The 24,902-nt window shown below is 42.0% G+C and overlaps 1 protein-coding gene across 1 annotated transcript; it reads right to left on the bottom strand.

Moving 5' to 3' along the window:
- Positions 1 to 9,924: 9,924 nt before the first annotated feature.
- On the bottom strand, positions 9,925 to 16,752 carry GPR78 (G protein-coupled receptor 78). Its single transcript, XM_057426751.1, has 3 exons — positions 15,852 to 16,752; positions 15,313 to 15,426; positions 9,925 to 11,421 (listed from the first exon to the last, which is right to left on the bottom strand). Exons 1-3 carry the CDS (start codon positions 16,517 to 16,519, stop codon positions 11,184 to 11,186), a joined length of 1,020 nt encoding a protein of 339 aa, XP_057282734.1. The 5' UTR covers positions 16,520 to 16,752; the 3' UTR covers positions 9,925 to 11,183.
- Positions 16,753 to 24,902: the final 8,150 nt, after the last annotated feature.

The following is a 24,902-nucleotide window of genomic DNA, read 5'->3' on the forward strand; positions in this document are numbered from 1 at the left end:
TCATGTTTTCTCTGTGCTTGCTTGGACTAATCAGTAAGAAATGAAGCCACTCAGAATACTTTTCATTACAGGAGAAAATGATATCTATTTAAAATTCAGCCATGATCAAAAGAACAAGTGATACATAGAACTGGATGGCAACCTGGCACCAGATGATAGAACAGGAGCACAAAGAGACAACGGTAATAAATATGATTCCACATCCAGAAGAATTTTTTGCAAAGTAACATACACCAATCATAAGCACACAGTATTATTTAAACTTCATCTTTAAAAGATAGACCTGACATGAGAACCTTGTTATCCTCTCAAAGGCTGCCTCATATTACTCCCACATGTAAAGCAGCAAAGCAGGATTACTGCTAAAGGGTTACCGGTAATGCATTTTGAGGTTTTTACTTCAAGATGAGGCCTAAAGGTGACTCTTCCTGACTCCCATAAAACAAGAAAAATAATAAATAAGTCTGTGAATCATAGAACTGAATGTATAACAGCTACAAGGGAAAATAAATGTGCTCAAAAAAGATCTGTGCGGAGAACTAAAGGTCTTTCTTTTCTTCTGATCACAGATGGAGTATTAAAAATTAATGTAAGCTCTACCAGAAAAGAACTTGACAGTCCTATTTTCAGACTCGTTTTGCTTCATCTCTTCTCTCTGTCTCATAGAACGTTAATGCCAAAACATTCAGAAGTCCTCCTCTAGGGCCTGCTTTGCACATTCACAGAGGTGCTGGGAAGCATTTTGAAAAAGTGACTTAGAATGCCTTAGTTTGTAGACACCCAATGGGGGAAACGCTTTGGGCCTCCATTCCTTGGAAGCAGATCCTTGGCACTTCCCAAAAAATAAAAAATCAGTCCTTCCAAGGTTGAAGCTCTCCAGAAAACTGGGTTAAAGTCAGACAGCAAGGACCGGTAGTTATTTTGGAGGATATTGGAGGATTTCAACTTCAGAAATAAACTTCCAAGTCAAATCAAGACCCAAGCCTCACTGCAAAAGCCATGAGAAACAGGTGGTTCAACTGCTTAGTTAAAACTGAATGTGTTTAAAGGTATTTAGGCACTTTAAAATTGCATATCAGTGTACTAGCAGTCTATGTCCAACTAAATCTGGTCTGTGATAACTTTCAAGTGTCTTAAGATTTGTTTTGAAAGTTCCAAGTCTTTAGAATGTCACAACCTAATTTCCCCCTAAATAAGGAGTCTTTTAACAGATTATGAGGAATTTTAGTTCAGTTTTTATTTTCTTCTTTCACTCAAAGAATTTACAAACCATGAGTGGAAACTGCAGAGACTGAACAGAAAACAATTGTTGTAAGGTCCATTTTTTCCAGACAATCTTTGGAAGACATTATCTCTAGCCTGTGGTATTCAGGCAAGCTCCACTTGTCATGCTTGGATTGACATGCTGAATTGCCCACAAAGGACAAACACCAAAGGTGCTGGATAGGGTTAGCAACGGTGGAGAGACCAGGTTGGAGCCCACCCTTGGGATCATGCAGGATTCGAGCAGCCAGTATATTCAGCAGCATGATGCCTGGCTCCTCCAAGCTATTGCAAACACCCTGTCTGCTCGAAAGCAAGCTGACCTCAAGGCTGTTCTCTCAGTTTTGACAAAGTCTCTCTCTATATGCATGACCCATATACAACATCTCAGCTTCCTAAGTTATTGTACAGTCACTAGTTCCTAGATATGGATATATATTTCAAATGTAGTTAGTAACAGTATCTGGGGGGGTTGTCACTGGTTCATGGGATTTGTTCCAGGGTTCATCTAGAGACTTAAAGTCCCACACAGCACTACTACATGCCACCCTTCTGTCACATCTAATGACATAGCAGCATTCCAGTATATGAAGGAAGCCTACAAGTATGCTGGAGAGAGACTCTTCATTAAGGACTGTAGTGACAGAACAAGGGGTAATGGGTTCAAATTTAAACAGGGAAAATTCAGGTTACACATAAGGAAGAAGTTCTTTACTGTGAGGGCATTAGAACAGGTTGCCCAAAGAAGCTGTGAATGCTCCACCCCTGGCGGTGTTAAAGGCCAGGTTGGACAGAGCCTTGGGTAGCATGGTTTAGTGTGAGGTGTCCCTGCCCATGGCAAGGGGGTTGGAACTAGATGATCTTAAGGTCCTTTCCAACCCTAATTATTCTATGATTCCATGAGTGTGTTCCCCTCAGGAAAAACATTAACAAGTTGGAAGGGATTTGAAGCGAGGAAACAAATAGGATGGAGGCTTCATCATTGACTCATCATGACAAATTATTTGAGCTGCCTTTTTCTTCGACAAATAATGACTAATTGGATATTCAGGATTCTTAAAAAAAAAAAAAAAGGGCAAGTTGTACAGGACAGTCCAATAGGCTGTAGGGTCTTAATTATCAGCCACAGGCTAAACTCAGGGAAAAGGCCCATCAATTAGTCAAATCTTTGTCCCCTCTTTACAAAAAAAGCCATAATTTTGGATTAAATTTGGATTATAAGATCATCTCATGCTACTGATAACATGACATTGCTCTGCTTAAAAGGTTGACCCAGAGCTGCTAAATTTTGTACAGATATGAGAAACACCTTATCATTCACATATCAAACTAATCTCTATGGGAGAAGTTTCATCTGCACATAAGGTTTCAGCACAAGGCCTTTAGCAGCTCAAAAGCTGTCACTGGTTGTCCTAGCTATTAGCTCCCTGAGCTACTACGACAGTGAGCTCCTTACAACAACAGGGGATTTGTATTTTTCTAATTTCCCTGAATTGTTCATTTCCCCAAATTATCCTCTACTCTTCTACTACAATTAAGGAACAAAAAAGACACAGTGGCTCATTGAAAAGATTAACTTTACTTATCAAAATTCTGATTAGTCAGGGCCTTCCTTTAAACCACTGCTAAGCAGGACACCTTAGGAGCACAGCTATGGAGAGAAATACCTGCAGGAGCTGAATGTTTTCTATTTTCCTACAGATTTTCATGCTCAATAGCTCCTTCTGTCTCCTTGAAGTAAGCTACATTGCACCAGGAGGCAAGTCCAACCTCCAGTTTTCCTTTATAAGGAAGTCAGGACGTTGAGAAGCCTTGATAGCTCAGAGCAAGCCATTTACATACTCCATCTTATGTTGGACCTGTTTAGCTTCAAGTTGCCAAGCAACGGCTACCCTCAAGACTCAATCAATGCAGCAGCGGTATGGGAAATTACAAGGCAAAAGGTCCTGTGGCACATTTATCTGTTCATATCATGTACAATTGAAAGCCAAAAGGTGACTGACACTCTAAGGGCTGAGCCTGAGAGCATCAGCATTGGAGGTAGAGGCTATGAGCTGTCAGGGCAATAACAGACATCCAGCCACTGCAGAACAAGCCTAGAGAAACCCACTATGCATCCACATTGGAGAAGTTACATTTTCATCCAATCTTCCCTTCATAAGGCTTATTGAGACAGTAGGTGGGAAGAATTTTATGAGGAATTCATGCTCAACACTTTGATTTAGCCATAAATGGATATCTGGTAATTTTACCTGAAAGTGAAAATGTGACAGTTCTCATATTATTACTGTGTGCCACTGACTACAGGAATTGGTAGTCTGTAATCCCAAGGGACAAAATAGATTCAGTAATATTCTTGGTCTGATTCCTTTTCCTGCTTCCTTTGTCAAACACAAAAGAGTGAGTGGCACGGCTTGCTTTCTGCATGTTACAATCCTGCTCAGCTGCACAGAATTGAAAACTGAAAAGGCTGTCACTGGAAAACTAATGAAAACCAATTAAAAAAAGCCCACAGAAAACCAAAAACACAGAAAAAAAAACAGTGAGAATACCACAACAACAGCCTGAGGGAAAGCATCAGAAAAGAAGGGGTCTGAATAGTCAAGCTTTCAGGAGACATGAGAAACCAGGGTAGGTAGAGACTTCAAGAGGTGATAAAAGTGGAGGATATATGGGGATTGACCGAGCTTTCAGCAGTTGCAAAAGGAGGGCAGGGTAGCAGAGGTGGAAGAGAAAATGCTACTGTTCCTGTGTCTGTTCAGCTCTAAGTTACTGAAAGACATGAGAAAGCTTAGGAAAAAACAAGGTTCAGAGGTGTAAGTGAGTGTCAGAGGACTGCAGTGTGGCTTTGTCTATAGCCATACCATCTGCCTTTTCAGTATGTTTAATATCTTTATGTTACTATTTGAAGAAAAACCCCTCTTACATTACATTTCCATTCAGTGCCATTAACATGCTTTGTTAGCATATACAAGAATCCAAGGACTGGTTTGCTTTTATTCTTATTCTTATTTAATTCAGTGTTTAGACCTCTTAACTGAGCTGGTCTTAAAAGGTCTTTTGGAAAGGTTTCTGCAAATTCAGACTTGGACTCTACTGATGAAAACCTTCAAGTAAAATCTTGGCTTATTTCCACCTGAAGTCAGTGAAGTCAGGATCTTACCCTTAAGATATTTTCCCCTTTAGTTATGGCTCTGCCCACTAACAAAATGAGTGTGATGTAATACATAGATCAGGTGTAAGCAGCCCTCAGAAGAGAAGCAAGGGTATCATCTCTCTGAAGTAAGTGCCCTACCCACCGAACTTCACCATCACATACATGGAGTCTATGTTCTCTCATTCATACACAGCATCTCAAATTCTTGATTGTACAGAGGAAGAGCAGGAGGCTTTTCTACCTAACTTCTAGCCTTGCCAAAGTGACTTTCTTCAAGGAGAAGTGAGACACTAAACTGAGCTTTCACACCCAGAGAAGACCATTGAAGCTCTGCCTAGAAAAGCATGAAAGGGAGCTGTGGCTTCAACACGTGCAACTCTGTTTTATGAGTAGAGGGTGTTGCTTTTTACATGGTACTGGTAAGCTCCTCAGGATGGGCAGAAGAAAATCTTGTTCTTGTGTCCTGAATAACTTTCTCCCAGAAATTTAGCTGCACTGTTAACTCTGAGGTATCCCAAGCCATGATGAGATGCACATTTTGAAATGCCTGAGAAACTCATCAAAAGACAAATTCAGGATGAAAGTGTTTGTCTTCCGTTCCTGGGTACCTTCTATAAACTGCATTTCACACAATTTGATCCTTTCTTGGCTGTGTGGTCTTTCATCTGCCTTTGGCTCAGGTCTCCTGAGAAAAACAGTTCTAGTGCTTCCTTGGCTTCCAGCAAGGTAGTGAGAATAAAAAGATAATGAAGTATTCAGACGACTGGTGGGGAGCCAAAAAGGTATTTTAAATGCCTAAAGTAGGCTTCATCCCAAACAACAACAATAAGAGTCTGATTAACTGCAAAGCCAGACTTCAAGCTGAAGGACAGTCTAAGCACCCATAAGGAGTGATCAGCAGTCATTTGTAGAACAAAGGTCCTGCATCACCAATCTACATTTTGTTTTACCACGCATAAGGACATATTGAAACAGAAAACCTGAAAGATGTTTAAATATTCTCATGAAGATGCATACACAAACTCAATATCCAGACCCATGCCATGGAGCAAGGGCACTGAGCTATGTACTGGATTTCAATAAAACATCCTGAAAACATGCACTATTGTTGATGTCTGCAAGCAAAGAGAACAGAGTGATTGGATATGTAATGGTAGGAATTATAAAATTGAGAAGACAGTGGTAATGAGTCTGCCACTTAAGGTCAGGCTTCACTGAAGTGCAGTTAGAATGCCAAGCCTTCGGTTACAAAAGATCAAATTGAGAAAGTGAATTAAGTACAGCTGCTCTAGGGTTAGGAGCATGAGGAGCATGAGTCTTCTTGGAAAGCATCTCAAGGTTTCAATCTGTTTGGTTTAGGAAAGGAAACTTGGAAGATCAAACAGATGCTGGATAATTTACTCCAAGTTTGCTGGATAACTTACTCCAGGTTTGCTGGATACAAACCTGTATTTGCCACGTGCAAACAGAAGAATGCAGTGAAATGGATGAAATGCACAACAACTTGGGTAATGTCACAAAAGGGATGTTCTTGAGTTTTGTTTGGAGAACCTCTATTGCCTACAGTGGACTGTCACACTTGTGATAGTGGATTGGGCTGATAAATGAAGATTCTTCAGTTATGATTTGCAACATTTCTGAAGGCATCTGCTTAAAAAAGTGGTGTGAGTACACTGGAACTATCTGTAGTTCCCAACACTCAAAAATACTTTTAACCATATGTACCCTATGACATCTAACATACATGTTTTGCAATATGTTTCACTGGTGTACAGAATGTATGAGAAGCCTGGCTGGGAGCAACTTATGGTTCATGCATTGCTCACTTACGGAAAAGAGCAGAAGCACCTAGTTTGCACCACAAACCCTCATGTCCTGGGAAGGAAAACATGTTGATAAAAGGAAAGGGCATTATATGCAGAAATGGGACCAGCCATTTGGCCTGTATCACACTCATAAGCCACAGGGAAAAGCAGCTCCAGCTCAGAGAAGGAGCTGGTTGCATAAACTGTGCCAGGTGACATTTTGTTCTCCCAAGATTCTGGCACTGAAAGATATTCCTGTATTTACAACCTTTCTTAAGGTCATCTCTGCTGTGTCTCCAGCTGAGCCATTAAATATTAATTGAACCTGCTTCCCAAAAATAAAAAGCAAAACCTCTAATTTACTTGTGTAATTAACACCTCCCACAAACCAGGTGTCCCCCTGAAGCATACTGAACAAGCAGTTGCTCTTCACAATCCTGAAATATGCTATGTGCTTTTGAGACAGACACACAGAGTTACTAGTTCATTCTGCATGCACAAGCACATGTAATTATTTGTGGGGGAAAAAAAGCTGTAAATACAACAGAAAATATGCATTCCAGGTGATGTAGTCAAACCTTCCCACTCACACAAGACAGTTCTTTTCTTGGGGTTTTTTCTCTTCTTTTTCCGTTCTTTTTAAGCACTATGCCTCGATGAGTTTGAACATCTTGTCACTGGTCATTTTATTCACCAAGATTCAATACCGCTAAATTTCTCAAAGAGCTCAAATTTTAACCCATAGTTATAAAAATCACAATCCTGCTCTGGTTGTACAAGAGCACAGGCATTAAAGAACTTTGGTTCCCACATGCTTAACCATGGAATACTACTGACATTACAATTAGCTCTGAAATTGAAGTACCAGCATTACTCATGTGAAGACAAGGTAAATATGTATTCAGTAATCACTCAGCTGCATAGATTATTTGCATAAGTTTATTAGGTGCTGATTTTCTCAGATGAATAATATGCCTGCTCTTCAGCATGGCTAAAGAATTTGTGAAGTGAAACTTCACAGAACACAAGGTTCTCATTGCTCAGCTGCCATCTAAGCTCAGAGACACGTAAGTTTCCAGTATTGCACAACCCAAGAAAGCAAGTTTTGGTTTTGCACTTGGATGGAAGCACATCCATCTTGTCAGAATTCAGCAGGCTGGGATACAGCTCATATCTAAACCTTTTGGGAATATCTAGTCTAGGTGCTGCTTCACCTTTATTGCCTCAGAAACTCAGTCTGTCAGTCTCAGAGTTTATCTGCAATATAGGTGCTAGGAAAAAAAAAAGGGTTTATTTCCTTTGAAGAGGTGCCACTCTTTGTGATAAAAACAATCATCAGAGCACTCACCTAGGAAATAGGGCACGCAGACTTCTTTCCTCTGAAAAAGCAGATTCAGAACTCCATCCTGGATCTCACCAGAAAGTATCCAAGTCATCAGGTTTGGAAATACTTTGGTAGAGGTGTGTTAAAGAGTTGAATACCGCCTCAGTTGCAACATGGACTAATTAAAGTTTTGTTGTGTTGCAGAGCTTAGAACACTGCAGTTAGGAGGAGGATGTCACCCAGGTATAGCGCAGCTCTCAATTTCAGCCTACTGCCAAAATACAATTTTGGAGAAGGGAAGAAGAAATGATGCTTCTCTCACACGCTGTTTTAACAACTCACAATCATTTTCGCTAAGCAGTCACTAGGTGGGTGGCAGCTCCTACTCCTAGAAATGTGGTGGTATTGGGTAGTCCTGCTGGTCCCCATGGAATTTCCAACTCCACAACTCACCTGCCAGGTATTTGCCAGTCTCTTGTCTCCCAGCAAAAGCCATTCCAGGCTATTTGGCAGGAAATCCAGTTTCCTGGAGCACTACCTTTGTGTTGTCAAGAGTCCATGTCAACAGCAAGATACCATTTTGGATATCACACTTTAGCTTTGTTGGAAACCTTCTGATCCAAACCAAACTACAGACAGGATTGCGTATCCAATGTTTGTTTTATCTAAAATGTTGATAAGAGGGAATCCACAACCTTGCCACCTCTGGTGAATGCTCCCTTCATGTAAGATATATGTTCTCACTGCCAGTATAGCACTAAATCATTTGATCCTTTTTGCAGCATCCCCAAAAATGGGGGCAAAGTGTGTTTTCCGCCTACCTCCTCCTATCCCCGAATAAAACAGAGCATGGTGAATGAAGCAGCAAGCTTCATTCAAGTTTTGCCTACATCAGGAACCTGGGGGAATGAAACAGAGACTTCTCACTAAATGCTTCCTGCTTAATTAGAAAAGTAGAGCAAGCCCTTCTCTGGTGGGGAGTGAGAAAATGACAGAAAGAAAAATTTACCTGCAGACCTGGCTGTGCATGTCGAGCAGAGGAAGATGTCTTTCGGTAGGCTAAGCAAGGCAGTTAATAGCAAATCGATACAGATAGGACTACAGCTCTCCTTGCCCTTCCTTAGCTTCTGGTCTACAGCATACTGCAGGTCTTAGCTTCCTAATTCTCTATGAAATCAAATCTAAAGGATGTTCTGCTACACCCAGCATAGGCTTAAAATATTTTCTTTTCTTTTGGTTGTTTGTTCCCATCTAGACCTGAGCACCTCCAGAAATATTCAATGCTTTGTGAGGTTGAGCAGTATTGTAAAGTGTGTGCATGAAAACCATTTTAACTGGCATGAATAAGATTTGTTAATTAATAGCAGATGTAGCAGTTTAGCTATGTTCTATATCTTTATATTATGTTTTATACCTTTAAAATGTGGCTTATAGTTTAATAGCTATAAAGTTGGTTTTTTTTTTCCTTTACTATTTTCTTGATTCTAGAATAGAAAAAAAATCAAAGTAAAGCTTTATTTCATTTGTATATTTTGGAAGTGACAATTTTATACACTTAACTATGTGTAACATATTCTATTTGTACAGTGAGCACCATTTGTTTAGGCAGCCAAAGGTAAGCTAACAATTGTAGGTATCATTAAACTCATTCACAGGTAAATGCTCTAATCTATCAAAACCTTTTGGCACAAAAATGACTAAAAAGTGACTGAAAATTTAGCATCCACCCCCCACAGATATATGTGGTTCTTGTATTGCAGCTGAAATGAAAGACTGAAGCGCTGGGGTTTTGTAGCGGGAGGCATGTGGAGGCAGACAGGAGGGCAGTAAAACTGGAAAGATTCCATAGACGACTTTTTTTTTTCTGAAATACTGTATTTACACAAAATTAGAGAGAGTACAAATACTGTTACTAAGAAGACAAAACCATTCTAGTACATTCAATTTAAACGCAGGCAGAACTATAGATGCAAAACACAGAGGCCTAAGGTACTTGCAAGGAGGGCAAAAAAGTGCCAGAAGGGCCTCAGAGATTAAAAGCAGGACATAAGAGAACATAGTATTTGTCACACAGCATCACCTTTCCTTGATTTCACTGGGCTTGCAATAACATGCTCTCCTTCCTCATTGTGGGTGGTGAGGAAAACCCTCTTGATGTGCAGACTACTCGACACTGATTTTAAAACACAGTTAAGTGTGTGCTTAATTTTTAGCATGGGAATAGAGCTGTTAACTTCAAATAAAATTAGATTTGTGTCTAATCACATATTTACATGCTTAGTTTGACCAGGAATAGCCTTCTCAATGCTTCAAAAGGTCAAGTCCATTGTTACATAAAAAATAAGTGTTCTTTACCATCTTCTTTTTTTTTCCCCCTTAAAATATACTTTAGAATTTCTTTAATTTTACCCTTATGTAATCAATTAGAAAATAGTAGCTTACTGAATGCCATAGAATATTTTGGTTCATGTCATATAATCAAAGGAATATAGTTAAAAAATAATTCCCACATTTTTCCAAAGCCTGCTTAGATTTCAAAAGAAATAAAAGAGAAAAATACATGTAATAATAAAGCAGCTTTGTATTTCTGGGCATTTGGCAGCAGGTCTGTTATAACATTTCTCAGACATCTCTTGGTATCAGTTAAAATCAACAGATTAATTGATCATTACAAAAGAAAAGATTGTACAATATTATTACAATCCACCAAATATAGCCAATGCATGAAATATTTTACATATTAAGTATCCCTTAAAAAGAATTAACGTATTTTAGCCTGTTCTTTGAAAACACATAGCTTCTGAAGTAAGATATCTTAAACACAGTGGTATCTGTCACTTCTACTGTCTAACTGCTTTTTTTTTTCTGAATAAAAGCTTGTTTGAATAGGACTACTAGCTCAGTGATGGAACTACAGTGCTATTTAACTAAATTCCTTATACATCTTTGTTACTGTTGCTGTTATTGTAATCACATACCACTGAAGTGCTAAATATTAGTAACTCAGATATGTGGACTTTGGTTATGCTTGATAGAATACCAGCATATCAAATGTATGTACCACTTCCTAAAGGCTATGTTACAATCATGATGCTTAGTAATAAATAATAGTAACAACAATCTCAGATTCAAAGTGCTGACTCACTTGAGGCACCAATACAATAAACCAATCAATTAAAAGACTTATTTATAATGTTCAAAGCTAACAGAGCAGATCCTGGGCTGCTGAGTTATACGCGCAACAAGTCCGACTCTGAACCTCTCCTTCCACCCTGGGGATTCCTGTGGTCCCAGAAGACACTGGAATGTCATGTCTGATGTGGAGTGCTCCAAATCATACAAGTCTTCAGACATGAAACGTTAAAAGCTCTCTAAGCTTCTCTAAAGCCTCCAAAGGCTCTCTTTAAACCCCTCAAGCCTACTCCGTTCACAAAGGGACATGACTTTGCCAGATATTGTACTTGGCTGCAGACCAGGGCAGAGCCTCTCATGAAAGTCCACAATTAAATGCATTGCACTAATGCAGCTTTCATACCCTGGAGACACTGTCACCACTGTTGGCTTTAGAGGGAAAGGCAGCTTTCCAGCAGCAGCAAACACCTGTCTCCCTTGAGGGGGAATGCTTTTCATGTCGTTAGTTTGTTCTGTGCAAGCAGTAATCGTTTTCGGTGTCAAGAGAGCTGTTGTACCCCGAGGACGGATACAGGTCCCTCTTAAGTATTCTATTGACGATGTTGATCAGAACTTTTTTGTACTGTTGACGTAAAAGTGAGTAAACAAATGGATCTGATGCAGCCTTACTGTAGGTGAGGCACTTGCTTATAATTCCCCAGTAGTAATTTATGGTAACAAAAGGAAGGAGCTCTATCAACCTGTTAAACATTAAAGAGAGATGGAAACACTTGAGTGTTATATTCACACTGAGACCAGTGCTCAACTCATGCCTCATGAAACATTAAGGTAGCACTTATTTTCTTACAGTACACAGTCCCTGAAGAAGAAGGGCCCTGTACTTACTCCTTGTATTCAATAAAGTCAAAGGAAACTTTCCTAGCAAGGCCACTTGGAGACAAGGATTATTCCCTCTATGGAAAGAGAGAAAAAGCGTGTTTTCAATGTTAATGCTCCTGTGCATCAGAGATAAGAAAGTGCTGCAGTTTATTGCTCACTTTCTGAATTTTGAGGGTTGTGCTGACAAGTGGTGAAAATCTCAGTGACATAATTAATTAATTAAATAGTTAAGTGACTTTCCCATGGCAAGCCTGAGATAGGCAAATATGACTTGTGGCATTCAGGCTCACTCAACTCAGCTGCATAAGTATAGCTGTCTATTGACACTTAAGACAGTTGGGCATAACACCCTTGGCATCAGGCTGCTGCTCCTGGAAGTTGTGGGTCTCCTCTGGGTCCTGTGTCATATCTGTCAACCCACATAGAGGTTTTGGATACTATGCAGCATCTCAAATGACACCAGGAACCTTGTCTAGGTCATAGAATCCACCCCCTCAGGTACAGAACAGTGAATCTGCGTTACACCACTGCTGTGAATTATCACATATGCAAAGAGAATTCCTGGTAGACCGCTGTATTATGAAGAACACGGCACCTGCAATCCCATAGTATGCGTAGGAGCACAACTGCATATACTTACCTAGGAAAGTTTCTGTGTGCACTTGTCTGACTGCTAGTTTGGCCAAAGAAAACAAGGAGACAACAGTTTTATCATCATTATATGAACAGCCAGATGTCTCCAGACCTGTGTCTCCTACTCTGTGCTTCACGGTTGATTTAGTGTCTTCAGCACCTCGGTTGAGATGGGTGTATTAATCAAGGGGGAAGAAACTGCAACTACGTTAAACAATTTTTACACAGAAATGAGAGCAAACCTTCAGACTGTTTCAGCAAACATCTGGCACACAGCTTATCTGCAGCAGGCAAACTCTCCAAGAGGGTAGAAAGAACAGGGTGAGAAGTTTTTATTATCTGTACATCTTTGGTGATGTACAGTGAAGCCTTTTGCAGGAGCAAGAATATATTGTTTTGCTATATTCATTCCAGAAGTGAAAAAAAGTACTATGAGATAAAATAAGCCTTTTCTGTAGCCTAAAAAATCACTGTTTGAAGATGTTAGATCAGAAGCTTTCTCGAGGCTTGAAGAACCTTCTGGCCTCTTTCCAAAGTGCAGAGCTTCCAATGTGCAGGGTGTTGACTTTTGAAGCTGTTCCAATCCTTCTGCATGGAAAAACTGACTTACCACCTCTAGGACTGAACATTGCAACAAGGGGTTGAACTCTGACAGAAAAAATTCTCATTTTTATGTGTAAAAGTGAAATCACTCTTATGGCAAGTGCATTTAAAACCTGATGACTTTTGTTTAAAGCTGCTTGGAAAAAATTCCAGTCAATTCAAAACAGAGATAACAGGAAGACACAAAATGTGAGAAATAAATAATTGTATAATAAGTGACACTTGGTTGTTTATCCCATCCTGCATATTGTTCCAATACAAGAAATACACATTTGATATTTACACAATTGATGTTTTTATAAAGACAGTAAACAAGAAGAGTAAGGTATCTTTCAGTCATGGAAATAGATGTATTACTATGTGTTCCCTTTAATGTGTTATGGGCCCAAACATAATTGCACTGAAGCCAAGAGAAGAAAAATTACACAGATTTTAATAAGATAAAGGGCCCGGCCAAATCAAGTCAGCCTGAGAAATATCCATCTGAATACATCTTAGTATCATTTTCTTGTTTTCAGTGCCATTACAAAAAAGATGAAATTCATCTGTCAGCTTTAGTGAACAGATGAATATATTGCTAATGATCCTAATCTCATTCAAGTTTCTGAAATGAGAAGCAAATACTGAGCACAAAACGCAACCTGAGTCACGGGGCCAAAAAGCAAGAAAACAGGGAGGGTGTCTTTCACATTGTCTCCATTGAGATTGCTTCAGTGCCACCCTCCTGGAAATCAGAAGTGGGGAAGGAAGGTGAAACAGGCATGGCAGCAAGTCCTCCAGCCTCACTTCCACCACCTTTTATCTACTGCTGCCTGGAAACTCTCTTGCCATTGGGGCAAAAAGCCTTTGAGGATGTCCTCCCCAGACCCTCGCCCATTTTGCTGTCACTGACCAACTTGGTCCTTGTGGCTGAGATAGAAGCTGTGCCTTGACACACACATTTACGCAAACCAAGTCTCAGCCTTCTCTCTAGTGACACATAAGGAACCAGTTTTTCACACATAGAAAATGCACCATCTCGCATTTGCCAAATGCAAGGTCTGAAGAAGGAAGTCTCTTTTATTTTAGAAGTTTATGAAAAGTATCTTCACCCTGAAAAAAGTGGCAGTGTTGGAATTTGCTGAGCTTGGTAATGTTCAGATGGAAAGAAGATGGCAAAATCCACTTTGCTCAATATAATTTTATCCTGATTATGGCAAAAGTGAATAGAAAATGACTCAGAATGTACTGAACAGTGATCAATTAACCTTTTTACTCTGTGATGTAATGTTAATATTTGTAACAACCCTTTCAACTGCAGAAAAAAAGAAACAAACCAGTCATCCAGGCAATCAGTCAAGAATCCCTTCAACGTATAAATGGGAACTGAAATACATGTCATCCTAAAGGTTAAAAAATGTAGTAATTTTTGAGCACAGGCCTAAATCTGTGCAAGAAAAGGGCAAAGGCAAAAATCATAAATGGCGTGTGTGTATGCTGCTGTGTAGGATCAGCGCACTAAAACTGGCTGATTTCTATAAGCCAGGGTGGTTGCAGACCCTGGCAGCTTGGTAGCAACCTTGAGGAGCCTTCATGAGGGTTGGTTTGGGGACTAGTGCACCTTCCTCAACAGAAGGAAGTATTTGAAGGTATCTTGCACACACTGTTAAGTGGGAAATAGTGTAAAAAATCACTTGTGAAAGAAGATGTAGCCCATTTTAGTCCAGAGATGAAAGGCTAAACCCTGAGGTGCTGCAATTCAGTGTAGTAACATTAGCTTCCAGCTCACTGGTGTACGCAAGTTATGAAAATAATAGCCATATGTTCTATAAAGACTATACAAGTATGGAACAAGAACAATGCATGACTACTTAAAAAGGTGCAGACCATCAGGGTGGATGCCAGTAACTCTGGACAGTTGAGGCGCATGGTGTTTCCTATACATTTTAAAAATCTAATGATTGGTTTCCCTGGGAGATAACTCTTACACCTCATCACAAGGCCATGCTGCATCATTGGCAATGCATTTACAGCCATTAATGTTTCCAGACACAAAGTTTATCTGACAAGTTATCAGCCTGGAGAAACGTAAATTATGTCACCTCAGCTGCCAATAACAGCAAGCCTGGCCTTATGCCTTGAAAGAGCAAAAAAGACCTGAGTTGATCAGGAAAGCTGTCTGCTTTCCTCTCTATTGCTCAGGTTGTGCTAATAAGGAAGGGTGGTGAGGCTTTTCAACTGCCTTCATCTCCCACTGGCATGTAATTAATTCCTGGTACTTGTCCTAAAAGCCTCTTGCTCTTGGCAGAGATGCCCAGACCTGGCTGCAATGAGAAAGGAAAGCCAGAGGCTGGGTGTGCAGGCAGAGTCAGTGTGTGTAAGCTTGTGTGAGTGTATGTGAGTGTGCTCTGCCACTCAGAACCAGCCCCGGGTCTCCACTAGGTTCTGGTACCCCAAAATTAGCTGTAGCCTCCTTCCCCCGGGCACCTGCACATCAGAGCGCATATTAGCTCCCCACCCCAACAGGCGATACTAACCTGGTGATAATGTAAGGACCAAAACAGATCACAAACGACCCTATAAAAATACTGATTTTCTTGGTAGCCCGCTGCCTCCTCCGTTTCTGCTCATTAAGACAGCGCTGCTTCACACTGCGAAGGGAAAAGAGCAGTTGGTGGGTTAAGGCAAGAAGCGGGGAGGCGAGAGAGGAGCCCAGGGGAGAGAGGAAGGACCCGCTCCCGGACCGAGAGCATATGCACCCGGAGAGGGAAAGGCAGGGCAGCCCCTGAGGGCAGCCCCTGCCCCGCCGAGGATGGGGACTATCGCACTCACCAAAGCAGCGATTTCCGGTTAAAAGGGAGCACCCGTCAGAGCGGGATTATCATTTAAATAAAGCGGGTTACAAACGCACAACCCACCGTTTTCTGGCACTATGAACAGCGTCTGAAAGTAGAGGCAGAAGCGGTCGCCATGTGGCCGTGGCAGGGGAGGGTAGGACGGGGTGCTGGGGGAGTCAGGGCATTCTCTCCGCCCGGGGTACCTACCGGGGCTATGCATACGAACACACACGCGTTACCTGGGGTGGATATCCACCAGCAAAACCAGAGTCTGCATGGTGATAATGTCTATCCTCTTGCAGTGGAATCGTGCAACTTTCAGCACCTTTAAATAGGTGAAACACAAGATCACCAGTGATAGCATGAAACTGGTGGAGTGAAAGACGATGGTGAACACTGTAAATCTTCTCCGCTCTGTCTCTTCCTTCAGGTGCAAGGTGCAAGAGGCATAAACGCTGCTGTAGTCTACCCACGAGTAAAACAAGGATACCAAGGGGAACGTGAGGGAGTGGAGCCACGAGTAGCCCATCAGTATCACAGCGTCCTTATACCGCATCTTGCTAGTGTAGCTTAAGGGGAACACCACAGCAATCCATTTGTCGATGCTGAGTGCTGCCATGCTCAGCATCGTGTTGGAAGTCAGGAAAGTTTCCAGGAAACCCACCGCTTTGCAGACGCAGCCCCCGAGGGGTTGCTGGCTCCTCAGGATCCCCAGAAGGGTAAAAGGCATGTTCAGGACGGTGAGGAGCAGGTTGCAAAAGGATAAGTTCACCAGGAAAACCCCGGCGACCTGCTTGCGGATCTCCGTACTGTAGACGAAGCATAGCAGCACCAGGAGATTGGAGAGCAGGGAGACAACCAGCACCAGCACGAGGAGCAACGCCAGCAGCACGCCTGCCAAGTCCATCTCTCAGCGGGTCGCCGGGAGCGGGCGAGGGCAGGAGGAAGGGGGCACCCGAGCCGGCACCGCAGCCTCGCCTGCCGCCGCCCGCGGCCGCCCGCGCATGTTGCCGGCGGCGCGGACAGGGGGCAGGGGCCGGGGCAGCGGGGTATAGGGAGGGGAGCAACGGAAGGGAGGCAGAGCTGAAGGTGCAGAGAGAGGGGCGAGGGGAGCAGGGTTGGCAGAGCGGAGAGGACCCGCGGGGGAGAGGGGTTCCCCGACAGCGGTGCCAGGTGACGGGGGAGCGGGGTCCGGAGGAGCGGTTTCCGGAGGAGCGGCGTCGAGGCACCCGGCTGCAGGAGCCGGAGGTAAGGGGGAGATCGGGGGAGCCGGCAATGGGAGCCGGAGCTAGCGGGGACGGGGCACCCAGAAACCGGGGCTAGCGGGGACGGCGTGATGCGGCCCGGAGCCGGGCTGGGTCTGGGGGGAGCCGGGGCGCGGTGCTCGCTGTGCGCTGTCCTCGGTGCTGAAGCGGGCGCTGCTCCGACGGCCGCGCCTCCCTGGCCTCAGGCTGCGGTCCGCCTTGCCCCCCGCCCCGGCGCCCGCTCCATGTCCCACCGCGGCTGCCCCTCCGCCGGGCGCACGGCCTCCTTCAGGCAATGAGCATCTTCCTCCGGTGCCCAGCCCCTGAAATACTCGAGCCTCCGAGCCTCCCGCGGCGACTCATGCGCAGACGAGTGGCTGCGAGGCACAGGCTCAGCCGGGGATCGCGGATCTGTCTGATCCACTCCTGGACCGCAGGAGAGCGCAACAGGAAGCCCAACTTTCCGCTAATGCGCAGACCAGGATCAGACCTTGCTGGCAACGAGTTGCTACTAGTTTAATCCCTGCGTAGGGCTCAGGCACACCCTGAGCGCATCGGCTGCTTCCAGCATTCCTGGACACTGGCGAAAAGCCAGCGCCTGTGCCCCTGCTGCGACTGAGGGATCACTTGCCCTTTCTCCTCTTTTTATCTCTTAGCACCTAGAGGAACTATGGTTGCCCACCCCCTGCCTATTAACACTGTTTACCCACCAGCCAGCAGTGAGAGATGTTGCTTGCTTAGAGACTTTGACCACTTGGACTCATTGAACAAGTGCCCACATTAGGGTGATGCTGGCACACTTTGTGGAAAACCGAAGTGTCTCTCTTACCATTCTCCATTTACATTGTTAACATGACAGTATAATGGTTAATTTAGTTATCACATTGTGGCAAAGGCTGAAAAGACAGAAAAGAAAGAGTGCAGAAATTCTCCCTCAGCATTTGCAAGGAAAGTGGATTACACAGCTAATTCCAAAACCCACCATAAATCTTTGCCTTTGATTAAAAATAAAAGAAAAAGAAAAAAAGAGGGAGTAAGTTTTGGTGCATCAAAACACTGGTACAGAAGAAAGCTGCCACGTCTAATCACTATCACATTTTACAGTTGATCGCCAGAACTGACATGAAGAAAAAGGAGAAGAAAAGGTAGCTTTCCCACTATCCAAAATGATTATTAATATCCTAAGGAAATGTTGTATTGTATGTCTTGTCCCCACAATGTAACCTTGTCACGCAAGTATGACCACTGTGTGAATAACTGCACACAAAACTACTTGAAAGAGCCTGAAAGCAGTGTATTTTGTTTTTGTTTTCCAATAGCAGTTACACATTTTGGATCAGGCCCTAATTGAAAATCTTGTTATGGTAAGTTTTGTGTCTTAAGGAAAGAGCAAAGCAGCAAGACACGAGATGTGTTATTTGGAAGAGAACCAGTACTGTATTATTCCTCAGGATGGAAAGAAAATTAAGGTTTTCTTTGATCAGAAAGCTGTCATTTCCGAAGTTATAAAGGAGCAGATACAGTTGGCACTGCTTATGTGTGATGAACAAAAATCCAATACTTATCTGTGTAAGCATTTAAGAAAAAAAATAGTCTATAACAGCCTGACAATACCAGTTCTTTCTGAGTTCAGTTGTTGCATTTATATCATCAGGGAATCAACACTGCAGAGCCAGACACTGCACAGAGGGTTGGGAAGAACTGAATTGTCATGGGAGAAGCTGTCTGTATCTGTGTGGAGCAGAGGTTCTGCAATTACTCCTTCTCTCACATCAGCAATTCTTAAGGTTCCTATTAGTCAGAACCCATCTATGGCTTACCTTTCATTTAATAGTACCACAAGGTTATGGAGCTTTTATGCTAGCCATCTGGGATTAGAGACTGTCTGTGTAGTGATGTCAGGTGGGATAAGCGCTATTTTATAGCATCACAGAGGCAACCTGTGCTTTTCTCTTACCGTGATAGCTACTTGAGAAGCTATTTCCGGTTGCATGCAGACAGAGGGCACATACACACATAATTTGTCTTGTACAACCTTTTCAGATGAAGAATGCTAATGGAGAAAGAACACATCAAAATAAGACAAGGGGAAAAAAAAAATTGACAAGTGGCAGAATGCCATGAAAGGAATTATGCTGCTTTTTCACATGTACAGTGAATTAATTGTATGTTCCTCTTCAACAATATGCAGGGCTCAAAGAACCCAGCAGGGATGACAATGTTAGATTTTCCCATTTGTTTTCAGTGAACCATTGCCAAAGTGATAAACTAAGCATATACATAACCTCCTGTGGGATGTGGGTCTTCTGCTGATCCTTTCCCATTTACAGGCAGCAACCCTCAACACTTCATACTGGCTGCCTTTCAGTCTGATGTTCAAATGCCCATTTACAGCTTATGAGGCTGAAAATAGTCACTTATGTGAGACTGGAAGCCTTGAACTTGCCACTGTGGGTTTGCAAAAGTAGGTATCTGCCACCTTATCCCCTGAAAACACAGGTAATCCCGTTATCTTTCGCATGTAAGCAGACATCCATAAATCACTGCAAATAACTCATTAAACGCACATATTTTCACCATCAAGATCTTACAGTGTTTACTTTCATAATCAAGGATGCTGTCTTGATTGAAACTGGCGACTGTGGAGACTGCTGCATTACAAATAAGCAAAGGAAAAAAAAGAGGCACTTGTCATTAATTATCCTTTAATAGACACAGACTATTAGTTAACACAGATTAGGTAAATACTTGAGAGTCTTATTCTAAGATCTGCATCATTCATTAAATCTACACATTCATCTGTTCTAAATATTGACTGCAACTTATTGGGTTTAATGGTTAATGGACTGTATTCTTTGGAAAGGAATAGGGGATAATTCAAATTCCCTTTTAGTTTCACTCCAGGAGAGATGTGTCATGCAAATTACAATCTAGATCACAACTGAGCATAATTCATCCTTAATCAATGTATTCTGCAATGACTAGAAAAACATTTAATTTGGTTCTAATTTTAAGAAAGCACTATGAAAGAAGGAGATCTCAACCAAATTATACCAAATAACTTGTAAGCACAGAGAAAAGCAACCCTTTCCCCCAGATTCTCGTATGATGGGTGAAGAGAGGGAAATTAAACTTTATTAACCAATATGGGGGAAAATGGAATGACTCATAGAACTGATGTTAAAAACAAAGCTTTTAACTTCTAGGCCACTTGCTAAAAAGGGACCTATTTCAAAACTGAGCAAGAATGATAATATCCATGAGATTTTTCAGTATGCTCCGTAAACAGCTCTGGTAATTGTAGTTCCCGACAACCACATGGAAATATCTTCTCACCAGCACAACGGCAGTGGGTATTTTGTTGTTGCATTAGTTTTAGTTAATGAAACTTTAGTGAAGCTAGAGCCCTTGAGTCCATTAAGACTCCACAGCAACTTATTTTCTTTTTTAATCCCTTCATTTATTTTTTATTCCTTCTTTCTTTTCAGAGTCCTGCCTTATGATTTGAACTATAGGGTCTTTGAGCAAGCAGGACATCCTTACCCGGTATACAAATACAGCTTTTATTCTTTCTGGAACTTTAAGACAAATAAGCAAGCAGATAGTAGTACTGTGATAACTAACATGCTGTTAGCGTCTTCAGAAAAGATGCAAGGCCTGCCTCAGTCTAATACAATTCTGCAACACTATTCCTGTGGCAGAATTCCAATGGGCACATTTACCACCTGTGGAATAGCTTTGTCATACTCCTAAAATGGAGTAAAGCTGAACTGAAAGGTCTACACATTCCTCCTGTAGACCCTCAATTTGCAGGGAAAAAGAATGGAGTAGTAAAAAACATACGTATTTGTCATAAGTACTGCATAACTACATAACTTCCTGAGAAGGGAGAAAAGAAATATGAAGTTCAACCATGCAGCACTTCTGCAGATTTAAATTACTTCCAATTGCTTAAATATTGTTAGAAGGAGCCTCATAATTCAACAGAATCTTGAAATTATATAACAAAACTTGCAAAACTCTTTTGGCTTGTATTTGTGTTTATGCAAACTACACATATTCCTACAGTCTACAAAAACTGATCTCAGAGTAATTCTAGAAGAAATATTCGATTTTGGAGGATGGAGCTGAGGTTTGAAGAAACAGGTAAAACCACCACAAGAATAGCTGGTGAGACCACTTTTTGAATCCTGTGTTCAGTTTTGGACCCCTCACTGCAAGGCAGTCAATGAGGTGCTGGAGTGTGTCCAAAGAAGAGTAAGAAAGAATTGTCTAGAGAAGAAGTCTCATGAAGAGTAGCTGAGGGAACTGGGATTGTTCAGGCTGGAGAAAAGGAGGTTCAGGGGAGACCTTATTGATATCTACAAGAACTTGAATGAAGGTTGTATCGAGGTGGGTGTTGGTCTCTTCTCCCAGGTAACAAGTGATAGGACAAGAGAAAATGGTCTCAAGTTGTGCCAAGGAAGGTTTTGATTAGATATTAAGAAAAATTTCTTCACTGAAAATGTTATCAAGCATTGGAACCGGCTGCTCAGGGAAGTGATATAATCACCATTCTTGGAGGTATTTAAAAGATGTGTAGATGTGGCACTTAGGGATATGGTTTAGTGGTGAACTTGGCCGTGCTGGGTTAACGGCTGGACTCAATGACCTTAAGGATCTTTTCCAACTTAAATTATTCTATTATTCTCTTATTCTGTTTTTGATATTTCTAATGGAAATGGAAAGGAACAAATACTGGAGTATGAAAGGAAAAGAGCAAAATACTCAGAATTCAAAACAGTTTCAGCTGTGATACAATTCTGAAAATGGATATGTATGAATATGTGTCAATGCTTCCTCTTTCTCCCACTAGTTCATTTTGTCTTCAGACAGAAATACTGTTTCCTTGAACAAATGGCACAGGAACTTGAATCTCTATCTATCTTCCATAACTCAGTGTCAAGTCAGTCAAAATACCCAGATTATGCCAGTTCTTTGCTCAGACTGGTTCTACAGCAGGGTTACCCCTGACTTAATGGAATACTTACGAATTGGGCCATAACTGGATTTTTTCATTTTACAATGGTATAATTCTTCTGCAGTCTGGAATAAAAATAAAATCGTTAGTGGATTCCTATTGAATTTCAGTGTAAAAGAACATGTAGCCTCCTTCCATGTTCATCTATTTTGTCTACTTCTTAAGGCTTTGGTATATCAATAGATTTCTAACCTGACAGGAATAAAGATCAAAGTGAATTTTCCCTGCTATTTTTCCTCAGTGCTTCACATACACAGTGGTTCATACTGGCAGTGCTGTACTACACCAGCTTGTTATAAAACTTATCAAAGCTGCAGGCATGGGGATGAAATTCCCAGGAGTCTTTTACTGGCATTTTCAACAAATGTGATGATGCTTAGCACTTCCAGGGGCCAGCAAACATTAAATGGCATTTTTCAGAAACTGCTGAGGCAATTTATTTATTGTTGCAGTGAAGTTCCAAAACCAGCATATAAAAAAACCAGCATGTGTTCTGCTGTACTATAGAAACTCTCCTTTTCCTGCCTTACTTGCTCAAAATCCTCCCTCTCCCTCTCATCTTGAGAAACAAACTGTTTCTGCTTTCCTTGAATCAGTGCAAACCCAAGATGAGTCCCTTAAAGTCACTGGGAAAACCAATGCAGTGGAAAGGAAAACAGTCAAATAGAAGGCTGTTGAAATAATATGAAACTTCTATGATGGGGGCCATTTTGGTTATAGTTATTTATTATACAGACTACTCTCAGCAAGCATACAACCTGACTCCTTTGTGCAGTAGAAAGGCTGATCTGACAGAGATCATTACTGAGATGCTCAGGGACAGAGATGCGCAAAGCCCTTTCGATAGCTGTAGAGGAAGGAGTGCATGCACACAGACAGGAGCTCTTTCCTAAGCTGTTTGCTCAGGAGCAGTTTAAAAAGCTGCTGAATCAAAGGAACAGAGAGCACTGGGCTTGTGGGATGGAAAAGCCACTGTGGGTTGAACTCAGACATGACCAGAGCAGCCACAGCAAGGCAAATTGCTCTGGTATTATGGCACAGTGCCTCTCGGGTCTGCAAATCCCCTCCTAAGGGGCAGACACAACTTATCTCCTCATGGACATGCAGCACACCAGTCCCCATAATTCAGAAACAACAGCCATGTGCTGTACAAAGCTGACTTTGCCCCATTCTTTTAGCCTTCACGTATTAATCTTTCTGTGTCAGGTTGTTGTTTGAATACCCTAAGCAATAGTTTGCCTTTCCCTCAGCAGTCACTGCAGAGAGGTTTCTTCACACCCCTGCTAACAGGTACAGTTTCTATTGGTGAAGGTAGTCAACTGGCACCATCTGTTTCGAGGAATAAATAGCAGGATATTTTCTACAGCAATTCTGTAATATCTAGGTACTGTCCTCCCATCACACCCATCCCTTTCTCCTGCCTACCCACCCATCCACCCGCCTCCACATCCATCCGTAGGAACATGTTCTTGCAGAAAAAAACACTCTGGCTCAGAAGAGATTCACTCTAAGAAATGGAATTGGCAGGTAATAAACAGGCCTGTGCTATGCAGCTTTCACAAAAACACTCTCTGGGGCTAAGGCTTTTAAATGTGAACACAGATTACTGTGAGTGCACAGCTATCTTGGGTCTCTATTATCATGCACCTTTTACTGCATGTTTCACCAAGTGTACTAAAAAAAGCCCAACACCAAAAAGCCCCCCTTTCATCAGAGTAAAGAAATAAAATCAGGGAACTGCCAGGACAAAATTGATGCTGTATAATACAAACTCTGCACACTAGCATAGCGGGGGTTCCCACAGTAAGCAATGTTGCTTAGGAACAACAATAACATGTAGCCCCACATCATCCCCTCCAATTATGCAGGAAGAGACTCAGTCTCCCACCAGAAGCATAGAAGTGAAGAATAAATATCACACACCTCGTTGGGTCTTGCTCTTATCCTTACCTGGGATGGGTTTTCATCTGGAGGACAAGGGGCAAGTTGGCCCCCAGTCCTGCCAGGAACCTCTCCACAAACAAAGTCAGTAAGATCATCAGAAACACACAGGAACGGAGAATCAAAGCACAAGGTGGAGATGATGTCTGTCTAAAGCCATTCCTTCTACACCTACCTTTGCCCACCTATGCAGAAGGCCACAAGAAGGGCCTTCCTCCCCAAAACGCTATGCTTGGAATAACCTTGCCCTGACCTCTCCCATGTTTGTGGCAGCAGAGGCTGAGGGACCCTTGGACTGGACTCTTGTTTGCCACATCACATTTTTGCATGTTGCTTCCTTAAACTTGGTCCTAAGGGAGGATGATGGGCATGTAAGTCTTTCACAAGTAGGGAAAGAGAAGCTCTGTTGTGCCTGGCCAGGCACAGCTCCTCAAAAGTACCAGAATACTTACCCTGTGCTCTATCTGACCTTCACTTAGAATCCCAGTGCAAATCAATTATTCCTAGAACAACAGTTTTTCCTCCTTATGCTGATAAGGTTCCTTGAGGTTTGTAACCTCTGCAATTTCTTTGGAGTTGCGTGACAAATTATTAATTTATTCTGAATTATTACATTTAGTAATCATATTCATTTTTGCGCCTCTTTGGGTCATTTAGGGTTTTGTCTCTTTCCTTGATAATTGTTTTCATTAACATAAGAGTAGTCTTGGAAACAGCTAAGCAGAGATTTAAACCCATCACTTAGCTTCATGCAATGAATTGAGCAAATAAAAATGTGCTGTTCTGTTGCCATACGCAGAGTAGTTCTGGGCAGTTGATGTCTATAGCTGCTGTGAGTACTTTATTTCCTGCAAAAAAAAATAAAAAATATCCCAGGATCTGGGAAAACCTTTCACTAGCCAGGGTAATTCAGTTGCAAGTGTAGGATGGGAAAACCTTGGGTTTAGTTCCCTAATCTGCCTGAGTAGTGTGCAGTAAAAATTCTGCCTTGTTTTAACCCAAAGAGGGGGTTGAGCCTGCAGAGGCCAGTAATCAAATTGCCGGGTAACAACCATTTCTTGTCTACGGTGGAACATTTGGAAAGC

Source organism: Pezoporus wallicus, unplaced genomic scaffold (assembly GCF_028554395.1).
Source record: "Pezoporus wallicus isolate ANWC-B61680 ecotype Strahan unplaced genomic scaffold, APGP_CSIRO_Pwel_v1 scaffold_13239, whole genome shotgun sequence".
NCBI classification, from domain to species: Eukaryota; Metazoa; Chordata; class Aves; order Psittaciformes; family Psittacidae; genus Pezoporus; species Pezoporus wallicus.

Bases quoted from the DNA above. Each gene is read 5' to 3' on its own strand.
- GPR78 (XM_057426751.1), bottom strand. From the start codon at position 16,519: ATGGACTTGGCAGGCGTGCTGCTGGCGTTGCTCCTCGTGCTGGTGCTG. The intron at 15,427-15,851 runs GTAACGCGTGTG...TTCCCTTCGCAG, and splicing joins CTGGTGGATATCCACCCCAG to TGTGAAGCAGCGCTGTCTTA. The intron at 11,422-15,312 runs GTTAGTATCGCC...AATGTTTAACAG, and splicing joins GGTCCTTACATTATCACCAG to GTTGATAGAGCTCCTTCCTT.